Here is a 23,841-nt window from a genome sequence, read left to right as displayed (position 1 = left end):
TTATAGTGTCACATAAATCATTTTTATTATTACTGGCATAATTACTTTTCATTAAAATGTAATTTGTTGTAAAATTGTTAAATGTCAGTTTATTAATAAATGTAAAATATATAAACCCAGATCATGTGATCATACTGTAAACTCTTGATCAGTAAAGGTATGAGCACAATTATTCTAATCTAATCTAGCTTTTAAATAAACCTCCTTCTGAACAGCATTCATTTTCTAGACCTGATTCTCTGACAACTCTGAGAAAGAAATCTCTCTTAAAGCTGCAGTCCGTAACTTTTTTTGGTTAAAAATGATCCAAAATCAGTTTGAGTTAACCAGATGTACAAATACATAACTTAGCTCAATTCACAACAGTAAGCTTGTAATAATGTTTTATAATAAATCGATACTGGTGGATTTCCACTGGAAATTTGAGCATGCAGCCATTCATCTTTGCGTCATTACCTCACGTCTGTAAACAGAAAGGAAGGAGTCCCAGCTCAGTTAGTATTGCCCTGCTAGGCTATGTGGCATGTGACGGATTATTTATAGTCTTTTCTCACAGCAGCTGGAATAATTAAATTTATCATTTTGATGGTGGATTGTAATCCAGATAGGTCCAAATGACAATCAAGATTCACAGTATTCACAGCCTTTGCTCAATACGAAGCATTGTGCAGTCAATTCAGTAATCAACAAGGTCAGAAAAGTAGTCAAAACAGTCAGAAACAGCACACTGATCACAGAGGAAATCGACAAAGTAGCTGTTCGTCCCACAACTGTGTGCACAACCAGATGGAACAGTCAGTTGTGCATGATAGAATCGGTGCTAAAAATGTTTGGGAAGGATGTGCTGTGGCAAAACAGGCTGACATCGATCACCAGTCTCTTGCTTCAAGGCTTAGTGAGAGTAATTAAACCGTTTGCCGAACTGACAGATAGTTTACAAAAAGAACTAGGAAACCTGCCCAGACAGCATCATAATCCCACATCTGATACATGTGGATTATACACGGACCAGATGTGGGCCGATATTATGTTGCTGTCAGGGTGGGGATGATCCTGCCAGTATTGGAGACATTTATTGATCACTGAAGAATTGATAGTAGAATTAAAAAAACATTGGGAAATACCAGGTCTGCTGCTTGGAAAGTACCCAAAAGATGCGTGTTTAATGTATGGGTACAAGAATAAATAATGGAAAGTACCAAAAATATCATTACATAAAGATTTAAAAAAAAAAAAAAAAAAAATAGTCCAGGGGTTTCCACCATAAATCCTAGATGTATGTGAAGTAAGAAATAGTGGTGGTAGAACGCCAATGTACAGCTAAAAAAGAAAGGTAACTGAGAGAATTCCCATTGGACCTATAGCTATAAGAAAAAGGTATAAGAAACGAAGTTTTGCAGCTCAGATGTGAAGCTGGCATCTCACTTTGTTGCTTGGCAATAAAGATTATCTTCTGAGACCTGGAACTTCTGACTCTTGAGAGCTTTCTTTGGGACCAAAGAACTGAAGAGACACTGAGACATGGACATTCCTTATGTTGCCCTGTTGTGCCTGGAGCAGGAAGACCATTTGCTTGAAAACCATACCCGGGATTTCCTCCAGCTAGCGTGCCAAACGCACTACCCAGACCACTCGCTCTGTATATTCTACAGGTTTTTAATGACATTTTTATTTTTAATTAAAGTGACAGAGTAAAAAACTGAAAAATCACTAGAGAATCCTTAGGGGGGCTGTGCAAATGTGGTACAAATGTGGTATTGCTGAGAGTCGTTAAAAAAGTGTTTTCTTTGTGTGTGGAAGGACGTATTTTCAGCCAAACGCTGTGTGTTACACCAATAAATACCATTGTACTGAAGTGTTATTGTGACTGAGCCATCATTTCTTGTACAGAACCGTTATTACCATCACACTGCTTTACAGACACACCTGTTTTGCACACGTCACTCAAACACAGAAGCAGGAAACAGGAAACTCTTCAGTTCAGAGAAAGAGAAACTGAAGTGTAGTTGATCTGTTGTGTGTTTGTGTCTCTGTGTTCATGCAGTAAAATGGCAGAAGCCAGATTTTCTCAGGATGAGTTCCTGTGTCCAGTGTGTCAGGATATACTGAAGGATCCAGTGACCACTTCCTGTGGACACAGTTACTGTAAGAGCTGTATTACAGACTGCTGGGATCAGGAGGATCAGAAGAGAGTCTACAGCTGCCCTCTGTGCAAACAGACCTTCAGTCCAAAACCTGCTTTAGCTAAAAACACCATGCTGGCTGAAGTGGTGAAGAAACTGAAGATTAACCTTCATGCTGACTGTTACGCTGGAGCTGGAGATGTGCAGTGTGACGTCTGTACTGGAAGAAAACACAAAGCTGTCAAGTCCTGTCTGGTGTGTCTGGAGTCTTACTGTCAGAATCACCTTGAACAACATGAGAGTTTGTTAAAAGGAAAGAGACACAATCTGACTGAAGCCACTGGACGACTGCAGGAGATGATCTGCCAGAAACACGACAAGATCCTTGAGGTTTTCTGCCGCACTGATCAGAGGTGTATATGTCTGCTGTGTGCAATGGATGAACATAAAAACCATGACACTGTATCAGCTGCAGCACAGAGGACAGAAAAACAGGTATGAACTTAAAGAGGTCCCATTATGCTCATTTACAGGTTCATAATTTTGTTATGGGGTCTACTAGAATATATTTACATCATTTAATGTTCAAAAAACTAATTTTCTTATAATTTACATTGTTGCAGTGCCCGTTTTCACCCACTATCTGAACACTGTTTTAGTTTCAGTTTCTTTAAAGGGCACCTATTATGCAAAATTCAATTTTACATGGTGTTTGAACATAAATGTGTGTCGGCAGTGTGTGTACACAACCACCCTAAAATGATAAAAATCCACCCACTCCTTTTTTGAATCCCTGTAAATCATAAGCAGTGTCTCGGAACAAGCCATTTGCAGATTCTCTACAAAGTAACGTCACTTTATACAGGCCCCGCCCTTACTGTTAACAGACTCTGCCGTATTAGCATAGACCCCACCCTGAGTGAGTTGTACACTGTCCGCCATTGTCTCAATGCCAGAGCAGCCATAGTGACAAGCAGGGGCGCCGCTAGCCATTTTGGGCCCTGTGAAAGAATATGAGGTTGGGGCCCCTACCACACCCAATCCGCACCAAACATACAAGTCAACCTAGCTATCCAAAATCTTTGTCTGCAATTTAATAATAATGACCTATTACTTTTGCTATTGCTTTTAACCTCTAGGTATAAGTATTTAGTCAAAGACCTGCCATGGCTATAGCACTAGCAGATAATTTATTATGCAAATGTAAATGTAATAGAAAAATACAGTAATCAAATATTCATATTCATACATTTTTATACAAAACCAATTGTTTAGTCAAAAATTCAAGAAGGTCCATATTTTAAAGCTCTTTCTAACTTGTACTCTGCCTTGAAATAACAGTTTACGCAGTTACGCAGTTTACTGAGTAATTACAAAGAATTTACAGCGTAACTATCAATAATTATAGTGTAACTATACAGTAAGTATGTGTAAGTATAGGGGAACAATATGTAAAGTATTGGGAATAAAGGGGTAACAACCAGGAAAATAACAAATTATTTATACCGTAAATATTTTATAACTAAGGGGTACTTATACTGTTATGATAGACAACAATCTTACGTTTGGGAGCAATTTAGTGAGAAAGTGCACTGATTAAGTTGTTTCAAGGCAAGTAGAAACAACTATTGCAATCTTTTTTAATACATGGGGAAATATGCTTTTGTTTCATGTAGTTACAGGGTAAGTATGACATTACGGGCCGTAAATTAAAGTGGTGCTTGTTACACTCTTATTTCATGTAGTTACAGGGTAAGTAATTAATAAAATGCAAACAATCTGATATCACTGACTCCGAAACCTTTATTAAAAACAGGTCTACAACACTTATTATTCATTTTTTTAAAATCAACTTTTCATTTCAAATTCTAAAGTCCTGACAGAAAGTAACAAATTTTGTCTGTTTTTTGGTTGTTTCTCACTTGGCTTCCTCCTGCTCTTGTTTCTCAACTGATTAATCTTAAGAGGGAATCCCATTGCTATTCTGTATTATTAGAAAATACGGTAACACTTTACAATAACAGTACATGAATAACCATGAACTAATACCTGAGTTAATAGTTACTTCAACATGAACTCAAGATTAGTTAAGATAGGAACTAATGAAGAGTGATCCTTAACTACGACAGGAGTCATAGGGATTCATGCATGAAAACAGCAGCCTTAACTACGTGTTAATACATGTTTGATAATTAATGCATTAATTAACATTTAGGGTAAACTAAATCAAACAGTCTCTATAAGAAGGAATAATACATATTTGGACTTTGAAATAAATTTAAACAATTTATTATTGTCAGAATTTAAACTACTGACATCAGCAGCTTCATTATAAACATTACTGAAAGGCACATGATTAGTTTGCCATTATTTTCACTGACCCTCCTTATCAAACATATAAAATACTAAATACACTATTTATCTTAAAAGGTCTTAATCTGTTTTGTGATAGGGATAGGGAGCGTTTGCTGGGATCAGATTCAGAAGTTCTCTCTCCATCCAGACGCAGGCAGTGATCATATACTGTACCTCCATTCTCTGACTTTTTGAAAAGTCACACAACATCACTTAACTGGGCTGAATACTTATATAGTTGTGTTAGTACATGTGTATTTGATAGTAAGTTAATGATAATCATGAGCTGAATTTGGTAAGAATTGGTACAATTTTTTTGGTACAAAAAAAACTAAAATAAAAAGTATTTGTATTTTATTTTTATTTATATAATTAAACATATATGGACTTGAAAGCAAGCCATAAACATACCTGTAAAGACACACATAAGGCACATTTACATGTAAAATAGCGCACGTCCACAAGCTAATGCTAATCAAAGCATATACATTTAAACGACAAAAATACAAATACAGTTAATAACTGCACATAACCTCCTGAAAATCCCAATAAAACATACATGTAAATATGTATTTAATTATTAATTCGGCTTACCAAAGCAGTCAACATTTATTAGTTTAAAATGCCAGCAACACAACAAACGCGCCAAGAGAACACCTAGCGTGCGCCACTAATGAGTGTGCCGCCAGAAACAAACCTTACATACTTTAGTTCCGGGAATAAACTAGGCCTATGACTATTTAGCTATGACTAAATGTAAATGAACTATAAAAATCAGAAAACAGTTTAGATCAAATTAAATTTATTAGTGGTAGTTAGTCTATTTTCCACATTTGATTAGACAGATCTATGTAATTAATGGCTAAATAATCATGTGCCATTGCAATTATTTGTCACAAAGCTGCAGATGGCAGATTATGATATTACAGTGTAAATTATGACAGTATTAAATCACGTTTCATTCAAATTCAGAGTACTTCTTGTTTACTCTTATGGAGGCTGATTTATTTAGTTTACCCCTAAATGTTAATTAATGCATTAATTATCAAACATGTATTAACGCGTAGTTAAGGCTGCTGTTTTCATGCATGAATCCTTATGACTCCTGTCATAGTTAAGGATCACTCTTCATTAGTTCATATCTTAACTAATCATGAGTTCATGTTGAAGTAACTATTAATTTAGGTATTAGTTCATGGTTATTCATGTACTGTTATTGTAAAGTGTTACCGAAAATACAGTACACCCAGAAATTTTCTCATGGTTTAGGCTATTCATCTTTTCACTTCCGACCAACTGTCACCAGCGTCTGCATGAGAGTCGAATTTGCGTTTGACGAAGAACATTGAAATGAGCAACGTGAAGCTTTCATGATGTTCTCGCGGGAGATTCATGTGAAACTCGCGCGAGAACTGCCGTCTCTGTTATTCTGTCTTGTTTGTTTCTCATTCATTTTACTGTTATTCTGTGTATTTTGTTGTGAGCATTAATAAAATAATAATAATAATAATAATAAAAAAACTGACGGCATCCAACATCTGCGCGAGTTTCACGCTTCAAGTTACGTCAAGCATGAACTCTCAACTCTCGCATGCACGCGCAGGAGACAGTTGGTCGAAAGTTTTAAAAATATTAAAATATTTGGTATTTTTCCTACAAATACTTATCGTTTCACTTCAGAAGACATCGATTCATTCATTGGGGTTGTATGGATTACTGCAGTTATTACTGTTTGATGCTTTGACTTTTAGGAACACGTGAGCTTGCAATATAAAGCGTTCCCAGATGATTTATTTTTTCCTAAAAATCTTTTTGTGTTCATCTTAAGAAGGAAAGTTGTATACATCTCGGATGGCATGAGGGTAAAAGATGAGTAAACGGTGAGCACATTTCCAGGTGTACTGTATTTACTTATAATACAGAATAGCAAATGGGATTCCCTCTTAAGTTTCATCAGTGGAAAGAAAGAAAAAGAGGAACAAGAGGATGAGATAGCCAAGCAAGAGAAACGAATAAGAAGTGTTGTAACTTTAAACTTTAAAACTTTTTGAAATAAGTTGTTTTTCAAATAAAGTTTTCCAAGTGATATGACTGTTTGCGTTTTGTTTTTGTTTTTTTAATTACTTACTCTGTTACATGAAATAAGAGGGCAACAAGCTCCACTTTAATTTGCGGCCCGTAATGTCATACTTACCCTGTAACTACATGAAATAAGAGGGTAACAAGCACCACTTTAATTTACGGCCCGTAATGTCATACTTACCCTGTAACTACATGAAACAAAAGTAAATTTCTCCATGTATTAAAAAAGATTGCAATAGTTGTTTCTACTTGCCTTGAAACAACTTAATCAGTGCACTTTCTCGCTAAATTGCTCCCAAATGTAAGATTGTTGTTTATCATAACAGTATAAATATCCCTTAGTTAGTATACATAATTTGTTATTTTCCTGTTTGTTACCCCTTTATTGCCAATACTTCACATATTGTTCCCCTATACTTACACATACTTACTGTATAGTTACACTATAATTATTGAAAGTTACGCTGTAAATTTGTTGTAATTACGCTGTACTTTCCAGGCTGTAATCTAAAGCGTTACCACCATTTTTTCTTTCTTTCTTTCTTTCTTTCTTTCTATAGCATTTGTTATGAAAACTAGCAACACAGAAACTATAGCTACAACATGCCACAGTTGTAATATACCTAACTCTTTAGTCAAAAATCTATAAATACAATAGAACATGATAAATTCTAGTAAATGTGGTCTTCATGAGTTTAAAAAGCTTGCAGGATGATGTTTTCCCCCTCTTTTTATCAGTCATTTTAGTGGCTGTTTTAGATCATGTTCGACTTTCTTCATAGCGTTTTACTATCCTCAACAGAATCCAAATGTGTTGCACATTTTATCATCAGCATTGCATAGGAACGGCTTGTGATTGATTGTGATTCTCATGCCACTCATGCAAAATTAAACAATTGGGCTTCAGTCACAGTCATATTGTGCAGACAATTGATCCATTCAGTTCGTACAGCTTATAAAAGCTCAGAACGTGCGATGTATACAATTAGTTAATAGCATGATGATTCAACGTTTCGGTGTGGGGCGGGCGTTCAGAGTGCCGGCAACATGCGAGAAGTGCCGGTACTGTGTACTCCCGACATCAGAGCCACTGAAGACGCAGTGGATTGGTTTTATTTTTGAAGGGAATACACCACAGATCTAATATACATATGCGATTTTTGTCCCTACTGTTTATGTTCACAGACATAACCGACTGTTAACTTACTGTTAACTTTTTTTATGTGTTTTTGACAACCTTGTGTGTATTTGACAGTTTAACTAACTCAACCAGGCCTTGACCCTTTATTTTGCATATGCCTTGGGCAGTAATTCATTCATTCAGGGATACTGTGACATGTTCGTTCCTGAAAGAAAACAGTGACACTAATATAAAGAATAACTCCTGCTAAAGGGACATTTTCATGCTCAAACAGTAACATTACACACTAAAGAAAGATGAACAAGAACGAAAAAGCATAAAGGACCCCTTTAAACCAGTAGTTCACCCAAAAAATTAACATTCATCATTTACTCATGTTATTCCAAACTGGTATGACTTTCTTTTTTTCTGAGGAACTAAAAAGAAAGGTATTTTAAGGAATCTCTCATCTGTCCGTATATTGAAAGTCAATAGGGTCCAAAAGTTTAAATCTTCAGAAAGAGAAAATCAGAAGTTTGGATAGACATGAGGATGAGTAAACGTCATTCTTCTCTTCACTCTCGGAGGCAGAAGTTTCCAAACTCATCCTTTCCAATCACCTTACTACCTGTCCACTTGACCCTATCCTCACTCATCTTCTTCAGGCCATCTCCTTCTCAATTCTACCTGCACTCACTCACATTATTAATACTTCTCCTCACACTGAATTTCCTACAGCATTTAAGCAGGCTAGGATTACCCCACTACCTAAGAAACCCACTCTAAATCTAGCACTTTTAGAAAACTGCAGAACGGTTTCCCTTTTTCCATTCATTGCAAAAACACTTGAGAAAGTTGTGTTCAACCAACTGTCTACTTATCTCACACAGAACAACCTCCTTGACAATCACCAGTCTGGTTTCAAGACTGGCACGAGCAACTTCAAAATCATCAGTACTCATCTTGCTAGATCTGTCTTCTGCTTTTGACACAGTTAACCACCAGATCCTCCTGTCAACCCTCATGACAAAGGGCATCTCAGGAACTGCACTCCAGTGGTTCAAGTCTTTCCTCTCAAGTTGGTTCTTCAGGGTATCTTGGAGAAGTGAGGTGTCCAAGTCACATCATCTTGCTACTGGGCTACTTCGGGGCTCAGTGCTTAGACCACTTCTCTTCTCCATCTACATGCCATCACTAGGATCTGTCATTCAGGATCATGGTTTCTCCTATCACTGTTACGCTGATGACACACAACTCTACCTCTCATTCCAACCAGATGATCCGATGGTTGCTGGTCGCATCGCAGCCTGCCTGACAGCCATTTCTGCCTGGATGAAGGACCATTACCTTCAACTCAAGCTTGCAAAAACAGAACTGCTTGTGGTCGGTGCCAACCCAACACTTCATCACAACCTTTCAATTCAACTTGGGTCGTCAACCATTACTGCTTCCAGGACAGCCAGGAACCTTTGAGTGGTAATGGATGATTATTTAAGCTTCACAGATCATATCGCAACAATGACCCGGTCCTGCAGATTTGCCTTATACAACATTAGGAAGACTTGACCCTTTCTATCGGAGCATTCCACACAAATTCTTGTCCAAGCTCTTCTATCCAGACTGGATTATTGTAATGCTCTTTTGGCTGGCCTTCCAGCATGCACTGTCAAGCCTCTACAGCTGATCCAGAATGCTGCAGCAAGACTGGTCTTTAATGAACCGAAGAGAGCGCATGTCTCACCTGTCTTCATCAGTTTGCACTGGCTGCCAATAGCCACTCGCATCAATTTCAAAGCTCTAATGTATGCCAACAGAACAATCGCTGGCTCTGCACCACTATTCCTAAATTCACTACTTCAGACTTATGTGCCCTCCATAAGTTTGTGTTCTGCAAGTGAACAGCCCTTTGTGGTGCCATCCCAAAGGGGCACAAAATCACTATCACTGACCTCTTCTTGGTCTGTTCCCTGCTGGTGGAATGACCTGCCTAGATCTATCTGGGCAGCTGAGTCTTTAGCCATTTAAAAAAAAAAAAAATGCTAAAGACGTATCTTTTTCGTCAACACATGACACATTAATATTACTTTTTCTATTTCTATTCTCTCTCTCAATCTATTAAAAAGAATCCTTGCTATGAGCACTTTGCTAGATAAACTGGGACTTGACATGGCACTTGCATTCTGTTGCACTCATGTTGATTTGATTGCTTCTACTGTTCTCATATGTATGTTGCTGTATGTAAATGAGTAAACAATTTTTGGGTGAAATATCCATATAAAACGAGGCATTGATTTAAATAATGAATGAACCTATAACTTTACCATGCAAAACCACTTCACTGATACTGGATTCATATCTGTTTACTTGATGATTTATGTGGTGTTTCTCCTGTCATTGGTTTGTCCTTTAGCACCAGCTGAAGGAGACTCAGAGGTTGTTCCAGCAGAGGATCCAGCAGAGAGAGAAAGATCTTCCGCAGCTGAGAGAGGCTGTGAAGTTTCATAAGGTGAGTCTGGAGAAGAAGAGAAGTTTGAGAAGTCTCAGTCAGGACTCACTGAAGCCACTGTGTGATTGTGATGTGTGTCCTAACAGCGCTCTGCACAGACAGCAGTGGAGGACAGTGAGAGGATCTTCACTGAGCTCATCCGCTCCATTGAGAGAAGCCGCTCTGAGGCCACACAGCAGATCAGAGATCAGGAAAAGACTGCAGTGAGTCGAGCTGAAGGACGACTGGAGCGACTGGAGCAGGAGATCAATGATCTGGGGAGGAGAGACGCTGAACTGGAGCAGCTTTCACACACACAGGATCACATCCATTTCCTGCAGGTAACAGAGATCTAGAAGAACAGGATCATAGTGGACTTGAGCAAGAAACTCACAGAGAAACATTTCATGAGAGCAGAATGAGCCGTTGACTGAAGTGTTGATCTGTGTGTTCGGTTATAATATCATCATCAGTCAGACTATTTGCCAGTAACAGGAGGTAAGGCTGTATATTATCAATGCTTCAGTGTATTTAAAACACAAAACCTGACCTTGTGATCGTTTCCTAAGAGTCTTTGTGAATTTCAGAGCCACTAACTGTTCAAAAGTTATAAATAATGAACTGCTTTTCCTGATCAAATCTAATCAACCCTGTCATGTGACTCTATTGATGCTCTTTAAGTGTCAAACACTAGAACTTATAGCTCTAACATGATATAATGAATGAGAAGAATGAAGCTGATGCAGTGAAAGTGCTGGATTGAGGAGACTTACTAAAGATCAACAAGAGCTGCTCAAATCTGACAGTAGTGCAGGTTATTGGCTGAAGTGTGGAGGTGATGAGCTTTGATTTCTGTTTTCTGTAGAGTTTCCAGTCTCTCTCAGCTCCTCCTGAATCTACAGACATAAATGATGATCCCTTCAGTTCTCTCTCCTCTTTTGATGGTGTGAGAGAATCTGTCCGTCAGCTGAGAGACAAACTGGAGGATTTCTGCAAAGAGGAGCTCAAGAAGATCTCTGACAGGGGTAAAGTCCTGGAGATTCAGCTTGCTCTTTCATGATCCTCCATCATCTCATATCATGTAGAAGATCATTTTAGAAATATCTTAGCAACGGATGCAGGGATCATTTTCTCTTGACATGATAATTACACTCTTCATGTCTGTTGATTTCCACAGTCACTTTCACCAACATTGTTCCCAGGACCAGGAACCACTTCCTACAATGTAAGTCACTAAGAAAACAAGCATAAAAACTCACTGTTATATATAGAATAAGAAAAAAAACATGACAGAAGAGTTTTATAGCTGATCATGTAAATCAGGGGTCTCCAGACTTGATCCTGGAGGGCCACTGTCCTGCGGAGTTTAGCTCCAACCCTAATTAAACACACCTGAACCAGCTAATCAAGGTCTAATTAGGCATTCTAGAAACTTCCAGGCAGGCGTGTTGAGGCAAGTTGGATCTAAACTCTGCAGGACAGTGGCCCTCCAGGACCGAGTTTGGAGACCTCTAATGTAAATGATGATTTGTACAGGATATCTGGTAAACTGTACTGAGACACTGATGATATATTGAACATGAAGAGTTCAGATACATTACAGTTTTTTTTTTATCTGCTTACACACAAAATCCTTACTTGTCACACAATTTCTGAAACACTCAAACACCAAAACCATACACCAAATATGCAAAACCACGCACTAATTCTCTGTATTTGACTTGCTAAACACACACAATTTTCTATGTAACACACATTGTTTCTGTCCAAAATACACATGGTTTGATGTATTTCTTTTCTTTAGTACTGTGTAATACTGCATTCCCAACCACAAATGCTTACAGTTAAAAAAAAATAGTTTGGTTTCAATATTGCTTTCATGTTTACTGTGAATTTTTCAACATCTCCAACCCAATTACTTTCAATCTTGTACAGAAATGTACATAGGAGCTCATGAAAGAAGAGCTTTAGGTTTTGAATAACTGTGTGTATATGATGGCAAAGGTGTTTGCAACGTAAGACAAATGTTTGCTTTTCAGATGTGTTTGTGATATTTTGAATGCAGTGCTTCATTTAGCAGGAGATGTGCGGCATTTTGCATTTTGTCTGTGCAATTCTTGGATTTGGGATTTGTGTGTAAAGTTTTGAAGAAAAAAAAAAACTGTGAAAGTTTTGATGGATTCATAATTCCTGATTCTGATGTTTTTTATCTCCATCAGATTCCCATCAGTTCAGTCTGGATCTGAACACAGCACATAAACGCCTCCGTCTGTCTGAGAATAACAGAGTGATTACTGGCACTGACACAAAGCAGCCATATCCTGATCATCCAGACAGATTTGATGTTGTGTGGCAGGTGTTGTGTAGAGAGAGAGTGTGTGGACGCTGTTACTGGGAGATTGAGTGGAGTGGGAATGAAGTGCGTATATCAGTGTCATATAAGAGCATCAGCAGGAAGGGACAGGGAAAAGAGTGTTGGTTTGGATCTAACGATCAGTCCTGGAGTTTGTTCTGCTCTTCCTCCAGTTTCTCATTCAGACACAAAAACATAACAGCTAAACTCCCAGTAGAGTCCATCATCAGCAGGAGAATAGGAGTGTATGTGGATCACAGTGCAGGAGCTCTGTCCTTCTACAGCGTCTCTGGAGACACAATGAGCCTCATCCACACAGTCCAGACCACATTCACTCAACCGCTCTATCCTGGGTTTAGGCTTGGTTCTGATTCATCAGTGAAATTGTGTTGATGAATCAGAATAGATTGTAGAGAGATTCTACTTATAATGCTTTGAGCTCATGATAAATCAGTAACAGTGGCTACGTTTACATGCACCAATTTTCGTCAATCCGAATTAATTGAGTCTGATTGCAGATCTGTTTACATGGACTCTAAACATTGTAATCTGATTCAAATATCCGTTTATATGCGTTTTATATACATTCTGATTAAAATTTTGGCGCACGCGCTCTGCGTGTGACGTCATATCAATCACACTTGCGGTAACCTGGGTTGCGTCAACAGCCGATGATCATGTATCGATGATAACCAGAGATATTGTCAAAAGCATCAAATCTTGGCAATATTAGGAGGATTTGGTATTTCCAATTAATGTAGGCCTGTTACATTCTTCTAGTCTATTATTATTACTATTAGGTTCGCTTCTTTTATTATTAGATTAATATTATTCGTGCTGTGAGGATAATAAAAGATTAGGCTATTAGCCATCTTTGAAAATGTTTAACTTTTTTTAGGTCTATTACACAATGAATTATAGGCCTATAATTAAAATTATTGAGAGTGTAGGCTAAAATATGAAAATTAAGCGCAACTTTACTTCAAGCACCGACTTTAAAAAAACAACCTGTTTAACATGAAATTCTCATTTGTTTCTCTAGCCTATATGTACGGCCACAAGAGAAATAATGGAATAAATTAAGACAGTTATATACTGTTATCAGCATATTATGTTGAAATTCGTCTCTGAGAGAATATGCTCCATTAATGCAGCGTCAGACAGCTCCGTCACTTACTTTCAATTTCTGTAGTGAATACTGACCGATGTTGAGACTTTTTCACCGGCATAACTCTTGAGCAAAGTTTGCACATTGCTTCTTGTGTGATATCCATTGGCTCCCCTTCTTGCTTTAAAACGGAAATATTTCCAATGTTGTGACGAAGGGATATAGCTAAGCTACTGCCTGTTGGCATACATCTTTACAACTAAAGACATGAATGTGAACTTGTGTAACGGAGGCCAGCTAGTAGTGGCTGTGCGAGTAAACCTCACTCCTCTGATCTCAAGAGATGCTCTAGCGACTGACGCTAGAGGTTGCAGCCTTTAGCTTCCTTGTTAGAACGTCCAACTCCAACGCCAGAGACCCAGGTTCGAGGCCCGTGCAGAGCGGGGTGAGTAGGTGTTACACTCGTAATGCGTGTCAACATTTAATTCAGATCGAGCTCAATCGGATGAGCCGTCAATCCAGTTACAAATGGATTATTTGGATGTTACAGAGTTTCTTATTTTCTCTTCATTACATTAATACTACAGCTGATCTTCTGTCAGTGAAATAACATGTCAGAATAAATGTGTGTAATGAATCCTCATATAGACAGTGAGATCAGTGTGTGTTTGTGAGTCATGATGAGTGACGGTGTGTGTCTGTGCTTTTATCAAACTGTTTGTGCTGATGGAAATCAGTCATTCAGTTCTTATCGCAGTGTCACATCAATAATTTTTATTATTACTATCAAAATTAACTTCAATTGAAATGAAAATGGATTCATTAAAATCTATTATTCAATAAAAAGTACTTTGTTGTAAAATTTACATGTCAGTTTATTAATAAATGTAAAATATACAAACCTAGATCATCTGATCACACTGTAAATTCTTGATCAGTGAAATTATGAGCACAATTATTCTAATCTAATCCAGTTTACTTCAAAAACTCTGAGAAACAAATCTCACTCACTAATGCTGTAAACATACAACTTGATTTAACTTAACTCATTTGTATACAATTAATATAATGCAGTTGTTATAATAATGTTTTCCCACTCGATTATGACCTCTGTCAGTGTTTCTTACTACATATTAAAGAAACCTACCTGAAAAACTATGAAATGTAATTTCTCTTTTTGATCTGTTGTAGCCTCTGTCCTGTTGTGTATAATTTGCTTTTTTATTTTTAATAACAAAAATGAAATAACCAAAATATATATCATTATTGCTATTATTATTTGAATTATTTGAAATGTTCTATATCTTAAATCAAGATTTTGGTCATGTCACCAAAATTACACATAATATGAACTCTGCTTTATTGTTTATTGCTTTATTATGTATTTTTAAACTTGTAAACCACATTTGCTACTATAATATCTGGTATAAATGGTTTCTGCACTCAAACATTACAGTTTTGCCTATTACACAGAATCTCACACTCTTTCATTCGGAGTTCTAAATATTTACTTGGAAAAATACAGCATATGAACATCAGCATGTGAACGGGACTTTTATTTTGGTATGGGGATGTGATGTTATAAGGCTGCGCTGCGCTCCTGCGTCTGTTGTGATTCTGCTGAAGAAAGGTTTGTGTTTTTACCTATGGTTTTTACGCATGTAAAGTGTTTAAATCAATGCAAACTGTTGAGTCTATTTAATAGTTTTTGCAAGCTATGTAAAAATAACCATTTTTGAAAGTGACTGTGTAATGCTTTATTTGGAGAAAATCGCATCCACTCTTGAAACAGAAAAGGAGTGTCTTATTTCGCGTTATATAACGTGAATCGGTTTAGTGTAAACACGAATATAAGTACTGCAAAGAAGTTATTGAAACGGTTTTTTTTTTAATCTGCGAGTCAGTTGAATCAATTGCTTCGTAAAATGATTCAGTGATTCGAAGCATAAATACATAGAGGCCGCTTTGGTATGGAAGTTTATTAATTGGAACCACTGAATTTGCAGAAGTGAATTGTAAAGTGAAATAAAATGGACCGAAATTTGCCTGTTGAATAAGTTAGGTTGTACTTTTAAACAGATTGAATATGTTGGAAGTGAAATCTAAAAGGTGAATATGAGTCTTCAAATTTGTAATAATGAGTGTGAGATGTTTTGAACTGAAATATTCACAGCTTAAAAGTACAACCATGTTGAATTTCAGCCCATAAAAATACAATGCATTAAAATGCAAGCTCAGTTAAAGTAATGCATTTTTTTTTTCCAATTAGTGCAATTCAACAAGCTTTTGTATTTCAGAAGCATTTGGCATTAATAAACTTCCATACTTTGGACTGTTGCTGCGATAGATCAACGAGTCCGCCATATTGTGCGGGGCAAGACTCCTCATTAAACAAATGCAAGTAAACGGGGAGCTGCAGCTTTTCTGGACAAAAAGAGCAATAAAGTTTACATTTCTCAACCGATTTCAGTGATTTGTTATCTGTTTGGAGTACGAAAAAGGTTTTGTCTTCAATTACTCAGAATCTCGCTAGTTTGAACTAAAGCAATAAGCCCCAAGAAGCCGTGGTTTACAGTGAATTTATAACAGCGGGACGTTTTAGGCACAACAATTATTCATTGTCATAAAGAATTGTGAAAACTCATGCTTCGAATAGATTTGGTGGAGATGTTCCTAATGTAATGTAATATAATTTAATGTACATGAAATGTGCACACTGATTTTAATTGTGGGAATGGCTTTTTCTGTCTTCAACAATGGCATTTTAGCTTTTCTTCTTGAATCACATCACAGGATGTCACAGGACAATTTCTAATGAATATGAAGATGATTTGCATCTCTTATTAATCTTAAGCATTTATCTTAAGGTCCTTTTCATTTTTGTAATTTTTTTCCAGTTCTGTAACCTTATGCTTGCAGTTTAACACCATTTTTGCTTTATTATTCATAACACAACATCTTTATAGAAATTTTATGTTATAGTAAAAATGTCAAAATTGTCTCCATTTTAAATGGTCAGCATTATATTTAACTGTGTCTGGCAACTTTATTGGGGTCTAAAGAAAGTTGAACATTTAATTATCTATAAGCATTTCACAGATTTAATGTCAGCACACCATAGTTAATGTACTAAATTAATTTATTTCGATTCTAATGGATTTTAATAAGATATTAAAGGATTGGCCTTAAAAGATTTCTTATTCTGTGGCTCCCTCTAGTGGACAGCATTAATAGCACAGCTTGTACTAATTATAAGACGATCCTTAATAATAGATCCAGTAAAACATCTGAGATACAGCAGTAGAACATCTTTAGTACAATTACAGTACAATATAAACTGTATGAAATATAAGTGTAAAATAAGGTCAGATGTAATAGTTTAATATACAGTATGTGGCATACTGTGTTTTTTATGTGGTTTTATTCTATAGCATATTATTATTATTATTAGCCTGTTATTATTGTGAATAGCCTAAAAGTACAATTAAGTATAAATAGAGTAAAATATAATGTAGTATTATAACTAGGAATATAATAGCAGATAGTATATAAAAAATGTAAAATAATATAATCAATAAATTAAAAATAGCTAATAAAACAGCGAGTAGAAAATAGTCTCAATCATAAAAGCCGCATAATAATATCTTAATAAAAATAATAATAGGCAGACAAGGTCTCTTGGAAATGCAGAGAACTGTCTGCTAAAAGCTTTCTTCAGCCTGCCTTGAGGTTTGTATTGTCCTGGTTCCACTGGCTTAACTGGGGTAAAAATATAAAAGGGCCCCGATTAGATGACAGGCAATCAAATCACCTGCTCTTTGGAGATGAGTTGGTTTAAGTCTATCTGTACTTCTGACAGCCTGAGCTGTCCTGTCAAAGTCCTCTGGCTTCATTGGATGGAAGGCTTGCGTAGAATTTAGATTAGTTCATAATATAAACTACAATATAATCTCAGACTTCACAAGAACCATGTAAACTTTGTTATTTCTTATAAAGTCTCAGTTTTCACAGATAACTAGCTTTATCGTTAGCTTTTAAGTCTTACTTTGGTGGTTGACTAGCTGTCAAAATTTTATTATAATGACCAAATACAACCAGAAACAAGTATTCAGGCTTAAGTGTGAAAGGTAATTCCCCGATATGTGGTTTGGATTGTGCGACGGTTTGTAAAACCTCAAAATAGTCAGGCATCTTTTATTAAGTCCACTTATGAAAGTTGCCCCTACAAATGTGGCGGCACGGTCGACGTGATCCAGCAGCCAATGGGGCGTCTATGTATTTATTATGTGTATGATTCAAAGTGCTCGAATCGCCACAGGCTTCAAATTGCTCTAGTTGCTCAAAACAGTGTAAATGAACAAGAACATCTTTTACAAACAAAATGCAAATGCTTTCATGAAAGTGTAATCTATTAAATGTGATGTACAAATAATTAGATGCAAAATGTAAATCATAAATATGATCTTTATTATTTGTATATATAAGTCCATTAACTCTGACTTTGACTGACTCTCTTACCAGTGTACTGAACTGCTACTGAACTAGATTTTACTCCTGGTGAGGCGACTGAGATCCATGTGACATGCGTTATAAAGATGGCATTTATTAAAGAGGAGAGTGAAGACATGAATATTGAAGAAACATTCAGAGTGAAACATGAAGAAACTGAGGAACAAACAGGTTGGTTTAATTCTCAAAGCTGAACTCATTTGGTCCTTATTAAAATGACATTGAAAAATGTCAAATAAATGTCCTAATTAAAGCACTTTTATTTAACATGGAGCGGGATGTGGACAGACATGTTGAGATCACATGACCAGACAAATACTAAGGCTGCTTCAATCTGAGAAGATCCTGCTTCCACATTGGACATTTGTTATTACAAAACACATTAAATTAGGAAAAATAATACAGAAGTAGCCCAAACAAAAGGATTACTATGTGCAACATTTACCCCAAAATTATCTTCTGAATTAAACAATGAAAACAAATTTTCACTTTAGTGGTACATTAATTATAATTCAGATAGTTATTACACACTGAACAAAATTATAAATGCAACACTTTTATTTTTGCTCCCATTTTTCATGCGCTGAACTAATGCATCTTTCATGCACTTCATGGGAAAAATCTAAGACTTTTTCTGTGTACACATGTATATTTGTTATGTCAGAATGGCTGACGACACATATTAAGCTTCCACCCTCTCCATACTTTAATTTCTGGATGCAGACATTTCCTGTCCTCATCTGACCACCACAATCACTGTCTCACATGCCTGGGCATTAGCAGGCTGAGACATGTTCGTGGGTGACCGCGTCGGCATGCTGGTCATGACTCACCTTTCTTGTAAAGGTTTCAGCTCCCTTTGCTGCTGCTTGTGTGTAAAAGCACATCCGTGGGTCTGCTCAACACCTTGGGAGACCGAGGATTACAGTGGGAGCAATTCCGTCTCAGTGTGTCTTGTGCCGTTGAGCTGCAAGGTGACAGTGCGGCTTCCCATCATGTCAACCCAGCATGTCATTCGGTGCTTTGGGTGAGGATTAATTGTCAATAGCTGCATCGGAGAGAGGGCTTTTGTTCTCCAGAGAGGAAGATGACGCTCTTGACGTTCCAGAAGCACCATCTTTGGCAAACCTAAGGTGGCCTCTTTGGGCAACATGGTTAAGAAATTGTGCCCAGCAGTTCTCGGCAGTCCAGAAGCAGGCTGAGGCAATCAAGAGCCTGTCCCAACGTGACCTCTGCTACCAGACAGTCGTGAGCTGCCCCTCAGTCTGCTCAGCGCCAAGGGCGCCCGTCTCCCTGCGGCAAAACACCATCCCTGAGACAGAGCGGCCCTGAGATGGAGAGGGCTACTCTTCCTGCTGAGGGGCCGGGTGGAGAATCTTTTGCTGTTTCCTTAAAAAAAGTTCATTTCAGCTGGCTCCACAGCCTGCGGTACCTAAATTCTCAATACAAAAGACCAGCTTCCTCAATCTCTGAGAATGAGGATGCCGTTTGGCAGTAAGCAACGCTATGCCTTACCACTCTCATCCGCCTCTTTCATCAGCAGGCACTTCCTTGTGGGAAAATTGGAGCCAGTGTTACACCACAATCACGACCCCACTCCAGGACACTTTGCCTGCCAGGTTGGGCCCCTGTGCTCCACCTCGCTGCCCCACTGTGGGAACGTCTGTAGTCTCATTGGTGCCGCTCATACAGTGTCTGGCAGTCTGGCTAGCACCAGACACAAAAGACACAAAACTAATTCCCTATGAGTGCTCTGTAAAATAATTTGTGTGTAAAATATGTAGTCTGTCTTTACAAATTGATATTGTCAACCACTGGCCAGGTCATGAATAATAGTGTTTTAGTCATTTTCGCAAATCCGTGTGAACGGAGATCACTTTGACAACTTTGTCATCTGTACATCTTAGCACATTGTTGTCGTGTAAACGTACCCTAAGACACAAAAGCTGCATTTACAGGTAATTCATTTACAGGTAACTCTTCTTGGTTTCCTTATCTGTGTATATCATGGCTTGTGCATCTTAACATGTATAAATGTTTGAATGTTCGGTTGCTTTGTCATTAAACTGGTGTTAACTTTTTTTTGTATTTTTCTCATCTTAGACCTGATGGTTCTGAAAGAGGAGAGTGAAGTACTGAATGAAATGGACGTTAAAGATCAATATAACAGTCACCATGATTTAATTACTGGGGAAAAACCTTGTCGTTACTCACAGACTGAACAGTCTTCTGCTCAAAAAAAGGGGACTAGAAATAATTTCTTCTGCCAACAGTGTGAAAAGAGTTTCAATAGAAAAGGAAACTTTGACAGACACATGAAAATTCACAATGGAGAGAATCCTTTTACATGCAAACAGTTTGAAAACGGATTCAATCAAAAAGAAAGCCTTAACAGGCACATGAGAACTCAGAATAGAGAGAATCCTTACACCGGCCAACTGTGCAGAACAAGTTTCACTCTGAAAGGAAGCTTTTACAGGCTCATGGAAATTCCCACTGAAAAGCCTTTCACCTGCCCTCAGTGTGGAAAAAGTTTCACTCAGAAAGGACATTTTAAAGACCACATAAGAATTCACACTGGAGAGAAACCTTTCACTTGCCAACAATGTGGAAAAAGTTTCAACCGAAAAGGAATCCTTAACAGGCACATGCAAACTCACAATACAGAGAAGCCTTACATGTGCCCTCAGTGTGGAAAGAGTTTCAGTGAACATGGAAACTTTGAAGTCCACTTGAGAACTCACACTGGAGAGAAGCCTTTCACCTGCCAGCATTGTAAAAAAAGTTTCAACCAAAAAGGAATCCTTAACAGGCACATGAACATTCACACTTGAAAGTAGCTGTGTATATATGGTCAGTATGGAAAGAGTTTCAGATTTACAGAAAACTTAAAGTATCAGGAGTAGTTGTGTACGAGAGAAAGTGTGGAATGAGTTTTACAGACAGGAAACACTTTAGGTACATGTAATAACTCCAGAGAGAAGCCTTCCATGTTCATCACTGTGGAAAGACTTGCAAAAATAAAGCAAACCTTGAGGTTTACATAAGTGTCCTGATATACTCAGGCAGAGTTGTTTTTGGTTCTTTGCTTAGGGGTTAAAAGAAGTTCAAAATATGTGAGCAGTGGACTGAGGGGGCTTTCACACTGACAGTTTGAAACAAGGCACGGTTCACATGAAAAATCTCGGGGAGGAGAAAATCTTTTTAAGTTTCAGATTGTGAAACATAAAAATATGAAATGTTTTACTTGCCCTCAAGCCATCCTAGGTGTATATGACTATCTTCTTTCAGACAAACACAATCAGAGATATATTTAAAAACATACCCACGGGAGATTCTGGAAAGACAGAGAATACTGATCCCACTCATGAAGCAATTCCACCAAAATGTAAGAAAATATGTCCTCGCTGTAGACTGACTATACGTTGATTGGAAGCTATACAGGAATTACACTATATCATGGTTATAATCATTAAGAAAAGGGTAAAGGGGACAAAATGTCACCAATGAATGCTAAATAAACACCTGTTTGCCACATAAAAAAAAATCTCTGTGCTCATTTAAACATGAAAGGTTTTCAATGTTTTACATTGTGTTTGATAATGTATGTGAACTGTATGTATATATTACATAATATATTACATAATACTCAATTAACCAGTTAATAATTCAACCATATGTGATCTGGAAGGACAATATGTAATCATCAATATGCCCTTATACAATCAAATTCTGACCATTGCTAATGTCTATGGACCAAACATGGATAATTGCCCAATTTTTTCATAGTTTTTTCTCAACAATATCCAACCTCTCTCAATCAGCTATCATAATTGGGTTCCGTAGGGGTTGCTATGAAGAACGGAATGCCCACGATGTCATGCTAAGTCGAAGAACTCAGAGGAGTCCTCATTCCTAAATCACACCAGCAGCACGATCATAGACTGGAGCTTCTCAAGAACATAGGCCTCAACAGGATGACTCTAAAGAGAGGAAGTCTAACAATGTTCATGTTCAGGCCAGCATCGAAAGAGGTCATTGTTTGTTATTGCATCCTTCTATATCCCAACTTTTTCCATATTTTGAATCTTACCCTGAGATTTTTTTCCATTCACAGTGTACAGTTTTATTTATCCTGAGCTCTTTCTATACACCATGCTCATAATCTCCTCTGCCTCTGAGGTTTTACACTGAATAACCACTTCCTGCCTATAGTGTTTTCCTATCTCTTGAGCCTATTGTATGACTGCTAGGCCGACTTCCGGCTCTCCTCTTTGCAGCCCATCTCGGCTTGGTAACCACAAAAGTATCTCCTCTGACTCCTGGACTGAGGTTTCTGCCCTTAAAGCCTTTTTCTCCCAAGGTTTTAACTGGTGATCCCCCCAGGTATATACTTGTATTGAGATGCTGCTGGATTTTCCCTGGGCTTTTTTCCCTGCCATATTAGAGTGTCGCCTACTTCAGGTTTTTCAACTTTATAGCCCTTTTAGACCTTTCTCTAGGTCTCACGGGTAGCGATCCCGTTTCTTGGCCCTTCAGTGCTTTCTCTGCACTGGAATATACTAATTCCCTCTAGTATTTACTGAATCCATTCAAACTTTCAACGTAAAACTCAAACCTCGACCCATGCACGTTGGGCGTCATGTTCTTTGGTGTGACATTTTGTCTTACACCTTTAACCCTATGATTAGTCAGGTAGGGTAAGGTTAGTCAAATCTAGCCTAAACCATAAAGTACTCAGGTTGAAGTTCTTTAGGAATGATGTAGAAGACTTCCTTGTGGGTTTTTTTTCAAGGCTAAGTTTGTAGTTATACGTAAAGTCTCACAGAAGGCAATAGTAACAATAAAACACTTATTTTATTAGTTACAATACAAAACAGTTAATGCAAAATAAAATAAAACTTAAAATCAGCTGTAAGGCCCGCCTAATGGGTCCAATGACGGTTTCCCACAGGACAGGGAAGGTTTAAGCGTGTATGCCTTTTTAGCGTCTCTGAACGTTCACTTAATTTCACTCGTTTAATCTGACTCCAATTTCAAATGATTATTACTCTTAGGTTGTGTTTCCAATTAGAAATTAATCATTTGTTATGTAGTAATTTAGATATTCGATTATTCTGATTACCTTATATCTTCAATTATTTCGTTCACTGCAGTCCCGGTATCGCTTTAGAAGAGTTACTTCGGCCGATTTGAGCACTCTTCCCGGACACAAACTCGTCAGTCTGACCTTAAACATTGGATGCAGGGTAAATATCTACCTTTAAGTCGGTCGCGCTCTGCTTACTCGTAAAAAAAAGCATAGTTTTTATATATTTACGAAAACTGCAACTTATTTAAGGCAGTGATTGTCAGAAATCGAAATGGACTTAATTGACGTGCCCCATGCTCCATCTATTAAACCTTTCGTATGAACAATCCTGAACACAGATTTGAGGTAATACCTTCGCTTTGATCTACTAGAAATAATGGATTAAGAATAATACAGAATCAACCAAATATAACATTTTATTTGTCAAGTAAAAATATATCATGCCAATTACATTACAATTAGACAATTAGAAGCCAATTCAGAAATGATAAATGCATAACATCGATTACTCAAAGAAATGCATATATACACAGGGATGGGTGAATGTCTGAAGATATTCACCCACCTCTCTGTGGGGGCCTGCAGAAGATCCCGCATGACTGCTTTGCTCTTTA

At 37.4% G+C, this 23,841-nt stretch overlaps 2 protein-coding genes across 2 annotated transcripts; both read left to right on the top strand.

The window, feature by feature from the left end:
* Positions 1–2,001: 2,001 nt before the first annotated feature.
* Positions 2,002–14,728, top strand: LOC137024018 (tripartite motif-containing protein 16-like). Its single transcript, XM_067391172.1, has 6 exons — positions 2,002–2,618; positions 10,091–10,186; positions 10,273–10,506; positions 11,031–11,190; positions 11,343–11,390; positions 12,385–14,728. The coding sequence occupies exons 1-6, from the start codon at positions 2,049–2,051 to the stop codon at positions 12,909–12,911; spliced, it is 1,635 nt and encodes a 544-aa protein (XP_067247273.1). The 5' UTR covers positions 2,002–2,048; the 3' UTR covers positions 12,912–14,728.
* Positions 14,729–15,202: 474 nt separating this feature from the next.
* On the top strand, positions 15,203–21,665 carry LOC137024019 (gastrula zinc finger protein XlCGF8.2DB-like). Its single transcript, XM_067391173.1, has 3 exons — positions 15,203–15,256; positions 18,148–18,306; positions 20,239–21,665. Exons 2-3 carry the CDS (start codon positions 18,222–18,224, stop codon positions 20,967–20,969), a joined length of 816 nt encoding a protein of 271 aa, XP_067247274.1. The 5' UTR covers positions 15,203–15,256; positions 18,148–18,221; the 3' UTR covers positions 20,970–21,665.
* The last annotated feature ends 2,176 nt before the right edge of the window (positions 21,666–23,841 follow it).

The sequence above is a fragment of the Chanodichthys erythropterus genome, chromosome 8, assembly GCF_024489055.1.
Source record: "Chanodichthys erythropterus isolate Z2021 chromosome 8, ASM2448905v1, whole genome shotgun sequence".
NCBI lineage: Eukaryota > Metazoa > Chordata > Actinopteri > Cypriniformes > Xenocyprididae > Chanodichthys > Chanodichthys erythropterus.
The sequence above is the reverse complement of the archived record's forward strand: the minus strand, read 5'-3'. Positions and strand labels throughout refer to the sequence as shown.